Consider the following 13,641-nt stretch of genomic DNA (forward strand, 5'->3'; position numbering starts at 1 on the left):
CACCCACTACAAGGCTCCTGCTACTGAACTCCTCCATGAATTGCCTGTACCAATTCCCTCAGATGAGGCTGTGAAGCTTTATGGTGAGCGTGAGCTGCCCAATGGGATGATGGAAGTCCTCATAAAGCCTTTGGCTGAAGGGAAATCACCGAGAAAAACATTCCTCGTCCACGAGCTCAAGTATACACCGAGGTATGTCTACAGAATCCTCTGCAGTGTGCTCGCGCCGATCAAAGGCCATGATGATGAAAAGATGTCGTAAGCCTCATGAAGAATATCCTCTTCAACATCATCCATGGTATTCCTATCAACATCCATGATTTCTTTTTGAGGACTTTGGTCGACAATGCTATGTGTCCTTTTGATCACAAGATATATGCCCCATGGATCATGAGATTCATCAGGACAAGGACATGCAGTATTTTTGTCGTTGAGTGCCAAAACCATGTTGGTTATATGCCTTCTATCCGGGTCAACAAGAAGACTTTCGAGCCCATTGAAGGAAAAGGCAAATCAGTGATTGAAGAAGGCAGTAGGCCCCTTGATGGTCAGTTCAGAGAGCCAGAAGCTTATTCTTCATGGGATGATACTGAGACTCGTCCGGCCAGCCCCGTTCCTCCTCGAGTGATGAATACAAGAGAGCTCCTCCTCAGTCTTCACCAGAAGGTGGATCACAATCACAAGTGGGTCAAACGCCAGTTTGGCGCCATTGTGAAAATCCTCACTGAAACACAGAATCTCTGTGAAGCTCAACCATCACTATCTCCATGAGGTTTTTAACCGCACCTCAGCTACACTTGCACATATGAAGACTGAGACTGAGCTTGAAGAAATGGACTTTAAGCGAGACTTTGACTGGTCGTGGCCTCCCAAGAAGAAGTTCAGGTGCATTCCAGTTCCAGACCTTGAAGACAGCTCCTTTTCTTCATTCCGCACTGCTGAAACTGATGAAGAACAGCTCGACACTGCTACCGGTCCAAGGAAGAAGACTACTCCCAAGAAGCATCACGGCTCTTCCTCAACCGCCAAGAAGTGAAGTCTTCACGGGCGTTAGTCCTCAGTTTGTCCCTTTTTGTCACTTGATGACAAAGGGGAAGAAACTTGAGAGTTAGTCTTCAAGCGGGATATTTTTGAGGCTTATGAACTATATTTAAGTTACAAACTCTTGGCTCTTCTGAAGTTTTTTTGTAATGAGTTGTAACTTAAGCCCGTTGGTACTCTGACGCTTTTGAACGTTTTTCTTCGCATGCTTATTCCTCAAGTTTTAAGTTACCATTTGTCATCATGCATTTTCATTTTCTTCATATGATATGTTACATGTATGCATGATTTAAAAGACTCAGGGGGAGATCTCCATGATATAAATCATCAATGTGCATTTGCTGTGAAAAGCAAAATCCTCACGATATGCACATCTTCAGGGGGAGTCTCTCTGAATCTTGATTTCAAATTCCCTTAAATGAGTATTTACACTTCATATTTTTGATCCCTGTTAAAGACTTAACCTAATTGTCATCAACCACCAAAAAGGGGGAGATTGTAAGTGCATCTAGTGCCCCTTAGTGATTTTGATGGTTTGAAGACTTATAGGTTAAGTATCTAATGTGTTTATGAGTGCACACAGGATCTATAAGTCATTGAGGAGTTTGAGATATTTGAAGAATATCGACCCCTAAAAATATATATCTTCGGTTGAAGAAATTGGCCTAAAGCTCAAGAGATGAATCACGAGGAATCTGCGATGAAATTGATATTCCCCGTGAAGATACTGAAATTGAGGAATCCGGTGTGTCGTGAAGAAAATCACTTTGAAGAATTTGAAGCATGAAGATTTACTCTTTCTGTTTTATTTTCTTCGCATTTGAGTAATAGGAACACCATACTGTTAAAGGGGGTCGAAGTTACACTTTAGAATGAATTTCCTCATGATGCTCAACCCAAGTCAAATCCTACCAAAAGCCTCAAGTGAGGAATACGAGTGACATGAGGACTCTCACAGTTGAGGGTTCCGACCGTTTCGATAGCCACGCCAAGTCATTGGTCTTATACACTCCAACAGTCATATTATTTAAGGGTATTAGTATCAAATCATGTCGGGATGCTCCCAAGCTATAAATAGCCACCCCCACAACCATTAGCTGGTTGGTTGCTCTGTTATAAACTGACACTTGTCATAAGAGCAACCCAATTTCTCAGAGTCTTCGAGAGTAATTCATCAGTGAGGAAATACACCATACACCGAAACCACAAACCAAACCTAGTGATTGAGCATCACTGAATAAGTTGTTCCTGTATGGGACTGAAGCCTTTTACCTTTGAGGATTGTGCATCCTCCAAACGGTTTGACGTCATGGTCTAGAGCTTTCCAGCAGTCAATTGTGGATCGCCGGGGTGACCAAGTTTGTGAGGGTTTGGAAGTCCGCCCTGAAGACTTACCACGAGTGTTGGGCGAGGACTCTGTATTCTTAGCCCAAGGAGAAGACGGTAGGGACTGTGTGTCCCGGGACTGTATGTCCTTTGGTTTCAATACCAAGCCGCTCCAAACCAGATGTACGACTGTCACAACAGTTGGAACTGGGTCATCAACGACTGGCTTCACCAAGAATCGGGTTCTAATTCCTCAACTCTTTACATTCTCTGTATTATGTGTTGATGACATTCACTGTGACTGTTTGAAGAATTTGCTGAAGACTTTCTCTGAATTTCCTCAACCCCAAATTCTTCACGTCAGTTAATCCTCATCTGTATTCTGCGTGCCTGCTCATAGTGTAATCTGTTTTCACATTCCTCACTTCGAAAAACTGCTATTGTGAAACTTTGCACTTCTGATCCTTTACTGTTTCCGCTGTAAGTTAGTCATAAGTGAGGAATTTCCTCAAAAGGAATTTCTTCAGTGATGAAATTCTAAAAATCTCCTATTCACCCGCTTCTAGTCGATATAACGCACTTTCAGGAGGAGAACCATGGATTTTGACAAAAAAACTCATCTCTATTTTACGTCTTCGTACATTTTCGCTACGCATATGCTACTATGAGTAGCTTTTTCAAACAATTATACCTCGGAGAAAAAACTAAAATCTCCATGCAAAAAAGAAGAAGAAAAAACTACAAACTCTACTTTTAAAGAGGAAAATCTCCCCCGCAAAAAAGGGGAAAATCTGATCTAAAATGGAGTCGCTCCCCATTCACGCACCCCCCAGGCCCGTACGCCTGAACCGTCGCCCCCTCCCGCTCCCAAACCCTAACCCCTCCGCCACCCATCGCCGCCACCGCGGCTCCCCTCTCTTCCCCGCCGTCTCCACCGCGTCCGCGCCCTCTCCACCGCGTCCACAGCCTCCCTCCATCAGATTTCGAGGTAAGAGCTCGCCTCCACCCAGATCCAGGGACTGGTTAAACCCCGCTGACCTCCACGATCCGTCGGCGCGCGCCCGGCGACCCAATCCAATCATCCAATCTAAAATCCGCGCCGTGTTTCGCAGGGGTCTCGGGAGGATGGCGTTCCTGCAGAAGGTCGGGAATGCCCTCAAGCGCTCCGCGGGCTCCGGCTCGGCGATGCTCCAGGCGGTCCGCTCCATGTCCTCCTCCAAGGTCTTCGTCGGAGGTTCGTCGGAGCTCTCCCTCCCCTGCCGCTCGTCTCTTCCCTCTGCGTCCCGAGATTAATATTTTCTAGTTCGGGGGAAGCCCTCCCCTTAGATTGTACCGCCCTGATTTGTTCCGTCCTCGCAGGCATCTCGTACGGCACCGATGACCAGAGCCTCGGGGATGCGTTTTCCAACTACGGCCAAGTCACGGAAGGCATGTTCCCGTCATGTTTTCTCATGGATTTAGAAGGTGTGATCCTGTGTATGCGGACTAAATCTGTCTTGTCTGTCCAGCCAAGGTGATCATGGACCGTGAATCCGGAAGGTCAAGGGGGTTTGGTTTCGTGACCTTCACTTCGTCGGAGGAGGCTGGAGCTGCCATTACTGGAATGGATGGGAAGGTGAGTCTCGCATTATTCGTCAAACTGTCTGCGCTTGTTATGTCAGATGCTGATGAACCTCATGCTTTGCTTTATTGCTGTTCTACGTATGCCTTAGTACCTGATAACGAATCATTTAACTGTAGCTTGTATGTTGCGAGCGGTGTACTTTCTTGGATGCTACATTGATTGGTAATTGCTAAGGAAGTCTTGTGATTGTTAGATTATCTTGACAAAGATGGCTCTTGGTGGACATGTAGCATTTTATACGCTACAATGATATTTTGTGCTAAGGTAGATGTTATGTAAGAAGTTGAGTTTCTGTGGTACCATAAAACAGCCGGCTCTAATCTCATCCAACAAAATAAAGATAAACAATTTTATTTATATTAAGATAAAGATGATCAGATTAGTCTCCTTTATGCTAGGGATTGTTTTAATAGTCAAGGGCAAACTAAGCATCAAAGCATTTTATCTTTGAAGATACATTGATTGGTGTATTTCCCAAGGAAATCTTGCGATTTAATAGATTATCTTGACAACAATAAATTTGATGGATCAATAGTATTTATATGCTGTGCAAACATAGTTGTTATGTGTTAAGTTGTGTTTCTGTGGTACTGTAGAACAGCCTGCTCTAATCTCGTCTAGCCAAATAAGGATAAAACGATTTTATATAGTAAGATAAAGATAGAGATTATCAGATATGTTTTGTTTAAGTTAGATATTATTTTAATAGTCATCAATTCAAGCTGATGAAATAGCCAAGGCTAAACTAAGCATCAGAGCCTTCCTACCTTTATTAGGGAAAGTCCTAACAATGTAATTGAGGGAACCCAAAGTGGCAACACAAAGACTTGTTTTTCTCTGTGGTTGAACACAAAGTAACATTTATTAGTTTTTTATTTTTCTTTGGAATCTTGTCTGCATTGTCATATTAAATATTGAAAGTTGTGTGAATCAGCACAAGCTTATCAATGGTTCGTCCGAATTAAGGGACATGATTGTAGTGTTGGATGCCTTATTATTTCATATACTGCGGGATGTTGAAGATGCATTTCCTTCTATAAGTAGTGTATTTTTTTTGTGATCGCCGGTGGTGGTGGCTAGGTTATTGTGAGGAATGCATCCAGTGACCTAGTTGATGCGCTAGTGGCCCAACCCTTGCATTTCCAACTATGGTCACCCTGATATCACTTCTGGCCAAGCGACCTGCCCTGACTGAGTGACTTGCATATTGGATAGTTTTGCTATTTCACTGGAGATGGAGAATATTTATATGATGTATCTTCACATAAATTGTACACAATTGCATTATATTGCTAGAAATTTGGTTTGCTACCTAATAATAGGACAACACTACTCTAAAATTTGCTGTCTATAACAGCGTGCTATCTCCATAATACTGGATAGTTTCTCCTATGGAATTTACACAGAAAATTGATGCCAAATGACCATCATGTGAGGAGAGGCGCCATTATATACCAGGTATCCTATGGTCGCTTGAAGTTTTGGTCTAACTATCCAGCCTGTTGGTGCTGAAACAAGGATAAAATGTGGGGCAATTTATTTTTTATGGATCTAACAGCTGTCAGAGATGTAACCGGTGATGGCAAAATTTAGGATTGTAAATGTTGCCATTTCTGGAATCTAGTAAGGTCAAATATAGACTTCCTGTTGTTTGCATTCACCAGAACTACGTAGCACCATAAGCAAATATATTTCATTGTTTTGATTTGGTTGAGATTGAAAGATGATTCTGAAAGATGCTTCTATTTCCTTTGTTCTGGAGCATATATTTTGTGCTTCGTAGTATCTCAACTTGTGTAGTGATGCTTTCAGTTACGGGGAGACAAAGCTGCAAATACACCCTAGGACTAGCACTATCGACTGGCCACTGTAACTGCGTCTGGTGTATTATCCTGTCATCTCCAACTGTTAGGTAGTTTAGATGTTAATTCATTTTCCTGAAATTTTCTTCCCCTTGATCAGCAAAGCATAGTTTTCCTATCTGAGGCACGCCATGCTGTTGGCCCGGCCGTCTGCTTTTGGGCAGCTAACAACTAGGATTGAGAGTTTAGTAGGAAGTTTTGTAATTGCATTTCCTTGCAAAATTCCTTGGCAACTAACATGGTTGAATATGGCATGCTTTAGGTGATGAATGCAGAACGGCATTGCCTTGCTGTTAAGTCATCACTGAACAGTATTTGGTCTTGTGTGCTGAATGCTGGCAATACAGTTTGAACAGCAAACAGATAGTATTGAGGATGCTGTTAGGTCAGATTGAACTGCGAGCAGAACAGCGTTGCCTTTCTGTTAAGTCAGCACTGATTAGTATTTGGTCTTTTGTGTTGAATGTTGTTAAGACATATTGAACAGCAATCATGTAGTGTTGAGGATGAGAGACAGGAGAGGGTGGTTACCCATCCATTTGTGTTGGATAGGGTGATGGGAAGAAAGCCATCAATTAGCTTAAGAGACCAGTGTTTTTTCTAACATTTTGCTCTTATCTTGCTGTGGTAACTTGTATGGATTTATCATTTTTGAATGACCTAACTCATTCTTCCTCCAAAAGGATGGATGAGTAATAGAAATTTCTTGAGTGGCATTATCAGTCAGTTGATCTTTGTTTTTCTGTAACAGAATAGTAGTGTTATCCCTGTCATCTTCTGGTTTACTATATGCTACGGTGTGAAGCTAGTTTAAGATGGACCTTAAGCATCATTATGAATTTTTTGTCTCATAGAGGTTTTGTGCTAACTTTTCAGCTTAGTCATAGTTGCTGTTTTGTTTGGTTTATTATTCTTTCCTCATGCATGTGAACTGTTTTATTTTATATTTTCTTCCTGGAGGCTGGTATGTGATCCTGTTATGGTTGTTTGTGGCTTTGTGCTACCTGCTGAATCAGTCTTCTTCAATTGTTGTACATTTGTTTTACAACTCTTTTTTTTGTTGTGCCCTGAGGCATCTGTTATATCCATTTGATTGTTTTTGTCAGTAATTGATTAGTCTCCTATAATCTTTGCTCTCTGGTTTATCTTCTAATATGTTTTCTTTTGCTGTACAGGATCTGCAGGGTCGGATAGTGAGGGTGAGCTATGCTCATGACCGTGGTAGTCGTCCAAGTTTTGGCGGCGGCGGTGGCTATGGCGGCGGCGGTGGCGGCGGCTATGGTGGCGGTGACGGTGGTTACAGTGGAGGAGGTGGAGGCTACAGCGGAGGTGGTGGATATGGAGGTGGAGGCAGAGGTGGCGGTGGTGGATACAACAGTGGTGGCAATTATGGTGCCCCTCAAGGCGGGCAAGGTGGCTATGGGGGCGATGCTGGTTTCACAGGGGTTGGTGGTGGTGGTGGATACAATGCTGCTCCTGCCAACAACTATGGTGGCGATAGCCTGAATCAAGGGGGTGGAGCACCTCCTGCATTTGGAGGTGGAAACTTTGGCGCAGGCAATGACAGCTACGCGGACGATGCCCCTGTTGATCTGCCCCCTGAAAAGCTCAATGACCTGCTGAAGGGTCTTAAATTTGATGTTGCTGGCAAGGAGGATGGTGCTGGGGAGGGGGAGGGCGCTGGCGTGGTTGACGTCGACACCAAGGAGGATGACTTTCTTGATGACGACTTGAGCAAGGATGAAGATGACTACGTCAACAAGAGAAGCTGAATCCAGCAAGAAGCATCGGCTGAATAATTTTCCATGGAGTTGTTCTCCATGACCGCCTTGTTTTTGGTATGTCCCGTGATGAAGATAATAATGTAGTGCTTGCAAACAAGTTATGTTTGGTCTCTTAGCTACGTTATGTACGTGTGCTTCGTGTACTGTGTGCTGGACTCATAGTATGATGCAAACTTGAATCTGAACTTTGCATGTATTGGACACTGAAACTGCATTTTCAGTAGCTGCTTCAGTTGCTATAGTTCATCGTTCATAGTTCAGTGCTTTAGGCGCACTTGCATAGGACAAGCAGGTTGGAACGCAAACCCCTTCTGTTGGTTCCATTCATTGAAAACTGACTTTGAATGAAATGTTGGGGATCCACCCCTAATTGGCGTCTGGCAGAAACCATACGAGCTTTTGAGGTCTGCACGTCGTTGCCGTAGTGGATGGAGTCGACGGTCGACGAGGCACCCATAGTAATGCGCTTCCTTTATACATGCCGCTCCTTCCCTTCACCATGCTTTCCCACTTACCTTCACAAGATATAGATGTGATTTGTGTATGGTTTGGGGGACGTGGAGTATATGAGCTCGAGCTCATATACTCCCGGATGAACAGTAAAATCGGTAAATACAGGGCCTATATACTCCCGGATGAACAGTAAAATCGGTAAATATAGGGCCTATATACTCCCGGATGAACAGTAATCGGTAAATATAGGGCCATTCAGCTTCGCTTTAGAAAACGTAAGCCAAACGGGATAGCTCCACGATATACCGCTTCGTAAAAAAAACTAGAATCTGGGGTCCAACTCCTTGTTTTTTATGAAGCTCTCTAGGAGGTGTTCTATAAAATTATAGAAGTTGGAGTTGGAAGAAAATTACCTACCACTGCCACTAGTAAGTGGATACCCTTTCGTTTCTTACTTCTCATCCAATCAAATAGATCCTTTTCATCAAATTTTCCATTCGTGAAGCTGGAGCTAAATGAGAGCCAGACATTCTCTTGAAATGGTTGCAACTCCTATATGAAACTGCTTTAAAGTGGATTTGATGAAGCGGAGCTGATTTTGATGGAGCAAAGCAGTTCCAAACAGGCCCATAGTAAAAAATACCAAAAAAATCTGAAATTTTAGGGCATGAAACATTGATGTTTTTTCTACAGAGTGCAAAATTTCATGATGAAATCACATTTATGGAGGGGTGGAAAAAATATAAAATCAATGCTTCAAAAATTGTGTTTTTAGAAGCATTTTGGAGCATCAATTTTGTTTATTTGTCTACACCTCCAGAAATGTGATTCCGTTATGAATTTTTGCACACATGTAGGAAAAACATCAATGTTTCTTGCCACAAATTTTTGGAATTATTTGAATTGTTTTACTATTTTTTTGGATTTTACTGTTCATCCGATAGCATGTAAGCTCGAGCTCATAATAGCACTTTCGATGGTTTGGGCTCTTTCAATGGGACCTCTCTCTTTCCTCGATAATCTCCCACACCCGCTTGTTGGCAGTCCGTCGCGACAGCTCCCTCCTCGCCTTTGAGATGATGGCACCCTGCATCGGAACTCCTCTACATCGATAAATTTTATTTGAGTATAGTGGAGTATAATGATGATTGCACATATTACCTGAACTAGGATCACCATAAATTAATAAGTTAGAGATGTTGCACAGTACCCCTTGGGTATATAGATAAATTTTACTTCCTCCGTTCTTAAATATAAGTCTTTTAAAAAATTTCACTAGGGAATTACATACGAAACAAAATGAGTGAAACTACACTTTAAAATATGTCTATATGCATCCGTATGTAATTCTCTAATAGAGCCTCTAAAAAGACTTATATTTAGAAACGAAGGGAATATTTGAGTATATTGATGGAGGATGCAGTCTTAGAAATGAAAATACGCGCTCCCATTGTGCGTTAGTATTTCACAATTGTCTGCTATCCTACTGTTGCTTCCTGTAGGAAACTATGTGCAGTACATGCCAAATTACCAAAAACAATCCAATTGACGAACTGCTTTGTTCATAGCTTTCCTTGTTTTTGTCACACTATTTTTCAGAACTTGAGCTAGGTAGCAAAATTGATGTTGCTTGGCATAACTGTCCTCTTACTGGATTAGCTCATATCCTTACGCCTTGCAGTGATCTTCTTTGGACATTAATCTCATTATTACATATTTTGTGGCATGCCTCTCTCCACTACATGGTGAAGACAGCAAAGAAACTATGCTAGATTAACTGGAGTGTCAATAAATTATCCGACCCAATTTTTTTGTACTACCGAGCTTATCTTGCTACTTGTTCCATTCCTTTGCTTCACTTGTAGTTGTGGTCAGATCCAGTAGACTGGAATATACCCCGTCTTATTCTACTTTGTTGTTTGTATATGGAAGTACTCCCTCCGTTCCAAAATATAAGACATTTTAGAGATTCCATTAAAAGACTACATACGAAGCAAAATGAGTGAATCTATACTCTAAAATATGTCTATGTACATCCGTATGTAGTTCATAATGCAATATCTAAAAGGTCTTATATTTAGGAACGGAGGGAGTAGAAACTAGTACTCCCTCCGATTCAAATTAATTGACGCACAGTTAGTACAACTTCATCAATTAATTTTGGATCGGAGGGAGTAGAAGAAAATGAAGATGGAATGGAAGGTTTTCTCTACCGCCTTGTGTAGCACAGCAAGCTACATAGGATGGTAGTGGATGGTCTGTCTTCCATTCCTATCTTCTCCGGCTCCAGCGCCGATGGTTCTTCTGCCGAATTGATGTAGCTGAGCCAGCGGCGGGCTTCAACAATGATGAGGATGGGCATCCACGACATTTGTACTATGTGTTCAGCATCATGGCCCAACTACCAGGAGAGGCATGTCAAGGTTCTACGATGGCAAGTCGCAGCCGTTCAGTTCGGTGGGCAGCGTGAAGGCAATGGAGGATCTGCTGGAAACGGCTGCAAGAAGCAGATGAACGTTGGAAACCTATCCAAGGCCCATCAGGAAGGTGACAAGGAGCTAGATGAGGATGCCTCCTTCAAAATCAAGATTACCATCTGGTTCCAGCTAGCTTTGATGGTGTCTCCAGCAGCTGAGAGTAATCTGTGAATCATCAGATGATACCATGTCTGAATTTCTACTTGTCGTAGATAGGTGTGGATAGTGATGAAAAATACTAGCTGACCATTGCTGCTCTCTGTATGTATGCGAATTAATTTTCCATTTTCTCTTGCTAAATTAATTAGTGATCATACACTGAGGTACAAAGAAAGGCGATTTGGTCAAAGCAATGTTTTTGTGCCGGCTGCCTATGTTGGATGGGTGGGAATGATGTACTGTGTACCTATAATGAATTAGTTTAACAAATAACAATGCCTTGAGCAACTATACCTTTTACTGGTTTTATCGCTTCATCTTTATCGTGCACGGTTTATAACATGTCAATAGCTTGAAATTTTCCTATTTCGACATGACATCTTGTTCGTTGTGTTGCTGAAGGTCCCTCTGGAACATATCCTGTAATACTGAACTTCGAGCTCGTGAACGGTAAGACATGAAAAGTTACCTGAAGGAGTAAATTTATTTTGTGGGGTACCTGAACAAGTAATTCATTTGCCAAAAATCCATAACTGATGTTCTTTGGGGATCTGGTGATGTTTGTTATAAGCTTAAATGTCATGCAGTTTGTATTTTGCTATTTATATTGTGTTAACATCTCACATTAAGAATGTTTTTGGAGGAATTGGCACCATTGCGTGCCTATATATCAAGTAGGAGAAAACAGTACAGAGACATGCTCTTTGTAACATGGAGATGTTACAAAGCAAAGAAAGTAAAAAGAGGAGAGGAAAGGCATAAAGCTAGCCCCCAATCCGGTTCAGGTTCTGGTGCATTCTCAGTGTCCGATAGCCAGTGCAAGGATAAAGCCGGTTGAGAGATACTATCTTGCTTGATAAGGTGCAGCACCTGAGCTTTACCAAGGTAACTGTTCTGAAATACTCTGCGATTTCGCTCCTTCCAAATGTTTCAGCAGGTCTACTCACTCCGTTCCTAAATATAAGTCTTTTAGAGATTTTAATACAAACTACGTACAGAGCAATAAGTAGTAATCTACACTCTAAAATATATCTATATACATCCCTATGTATCCATATTAAAATATCTACAAAAACTTATATTTAAGAACCGAGGTAGTATATGGCAGTGGTGACAAGATCTGAATCCAAATGGCATGCCCGGTCATTCCACCATGTTAGACAACACGTTACGTTATCTTGGAGATCAAGCCTTAGATCGAATAGGTAGTTCACCGTGTTATGTTTATCTTATGTAACTACCTCTATCTCTATCTTCCTTGTACTCCAAGTCTATCGTTTAAACCTTTGTAAGCATATCTCCAGGGTTCAACTCCTGGCTTTATAACACGAAACCGTCGCCCCCAACAGGGTAAGACGTTCCTAGTATTTCCACATGGTATACAGAGCAATCCCTTTCACCACATCTAGTTTCTAAACATCCATCGCCGCACCACCATGTCTTCCTCCTCAAGCTTCCCCTCGGTCAGTCTCAATGGGCGAATCACCGAGAGACTTACCCGCACAAACTATGTGCTCTGGCGGACGCAGATCACGCCGCAGCTTCGAGGTGCTGGTTTCTTCGGCTATGCCGATGGATCAGCAAAAGAACCCACCCGAACTGTCATCAGCAAGGCAGCGGACGGGAAGGAAGAAACGTCTCCAAACCCCCTGCATCAAATCTGGGTCAGGGAGGATCAACAGGTACTAGGATATCTGTTGAATAATCTATCAAAGGAAGTGCTTGTGCAGGTCACTTCCATCACCCATGCGCATGAGCTTTGGACGGCGCTTGCAAGCATGTTTTCCTCGACATCCATGTATCGCATCAACAACATACGCATAGCCCTTGCTAATGCGCAGAAGGGACAACAATCTGTTGCGACATACTTTGCACAGATACGTTCCCTTGCTGATGAGCTTGCGGTTGCAGGAAAGCCGCTGGATGATGATCAACTTATCTCCCACATCCTCGCCGACCTCGACATGGAATACCAACCCCTGGTGTCGGCTCTCGACGCCCGCACCACCCCTGTCACGCTCGATGAGCTATTTGCTCAGATGAGTAATTTTGATCAGAGGGTGGCGCTCTACCAAGGCAACGGTGGAGGCTTCAAGTCCTCTGCTAATGCTGCCTCCCGTGGCTGCGGCGGTGGCAATGGAGGAAACCCTCGATACCGAGGATCGCCACGCAGAGGGAAGAACAACAACACATCGCGCGGCAACAACGGCAACAACGGGCGACCCTCCTACAACAACCCTAAGGGTCCCCGCCCGAAATCCTCCACCAAGTCTCGCCCCGACGCCGTCAAGTGTCAGATCTGCGGCAAGTTGGGGCACTCGGCAAAAGATTGCTGGTATCATTTTGAGGATGACGACGACTCATCCCAGGACGAAAAGGTGGCCGGTGGTGTTGATGGCTCCTACGGCGTTGATACCAACTGGTATGTGGACAGTGGTGACACTAACCACATCACGGGAGAGCTGGAAAAGGTGACTATGCGTGAAAAGTATCGAGGTGGTGATCAAATCCATGCTGCAAACGGAGAAGGTGTTGGAATTATGGCCTAGAGACAATAATAAATATAGTTATTATTATAATTCCTGTATCAAGATAATCGTTTATTATCCATGCTATAATTGTATTGAATGAAGACTTATATACATGTGTGGATACATAGACAAAACACTGTCCCTAGCAAGCCTCTAGTTGGCTAGCCAGTTGATCAAAGATAGTCAGGGTCTTCTGATTATGTACAAGGTGTTATTGCTTGATAACTGGATCACGTCATTAGGAGAATCACGTGATGGACTAGACCCAAACTAATAGACGTAGCATGTTGATCGTGTCAATTTGTTGCTACTGTTTTCTGCGTGTCAAGTATTTGTTCCTATGACCATGAGATTATATAACTCACTGACACCGGAGGAATGCTT

The 13,641-nt window shown here is 42.9% G+C and overlaps 1 protein-coding gene and 1 non-coding gene across 2 annotated transcripts; both read left to right on the plus strand.

Moving 5' to 3' along the window:
* The first annotated feature begins 3,175 nt into the window (after positions 1-3,175).
* LOC123452897 (glycine-rich RNA-binding protein 2, mitochondrial-like) lies at positions 3,176-7,846 on the plus strand. Its single transcript, XM_045129631.1, has 5 exons — positions 3,176-3,355; positions 3,480-3,601; positions 3,727-3,795; positions 3,876-3,982; positions 7,029-7,846. Exons 2-5 carry the CDS (start codon positions 3,493-3,495, stop codon positions 7,623-7,625), a joined length of 882 nt encoding a protein of 293 aa, XP_044985566.1. The 5' UTR covers positions 3,176-3,355; positions 3,480-3,492; the 3' UTR covers positions 7,626-7,846.
* Positions 7,847-12,642: 4,796 nt separating this feature from the next.
* LOC123400561 lies at positions 12,643-12,781 on the plus strand. Its single transcript, XR_006610794.1, has one exon. It is a non-coding gene; the product is annotated as a small nucleolar RNA Z247 (small nucleolar RNA).
* The last annotated feature ends 860 nt before the right edge of the window (positions 12,782-13,641 follow it).

This window comes from Hordeum vulgare, chromosome 5H (genome assembly GCF_904849725.1).
Source record: "Hordeum vulgare subsp. vulgare chromosome 5H, MorexV3_pseudomolecules_assembly, whole genome shotgun sequence".
Taxonomy (NCBI): Eukaryota; Viridiplantae; Streptophyta; class Magnoliopsida; order Poales; family Poaceae; genus Hordeum; species Hordeum vulgare.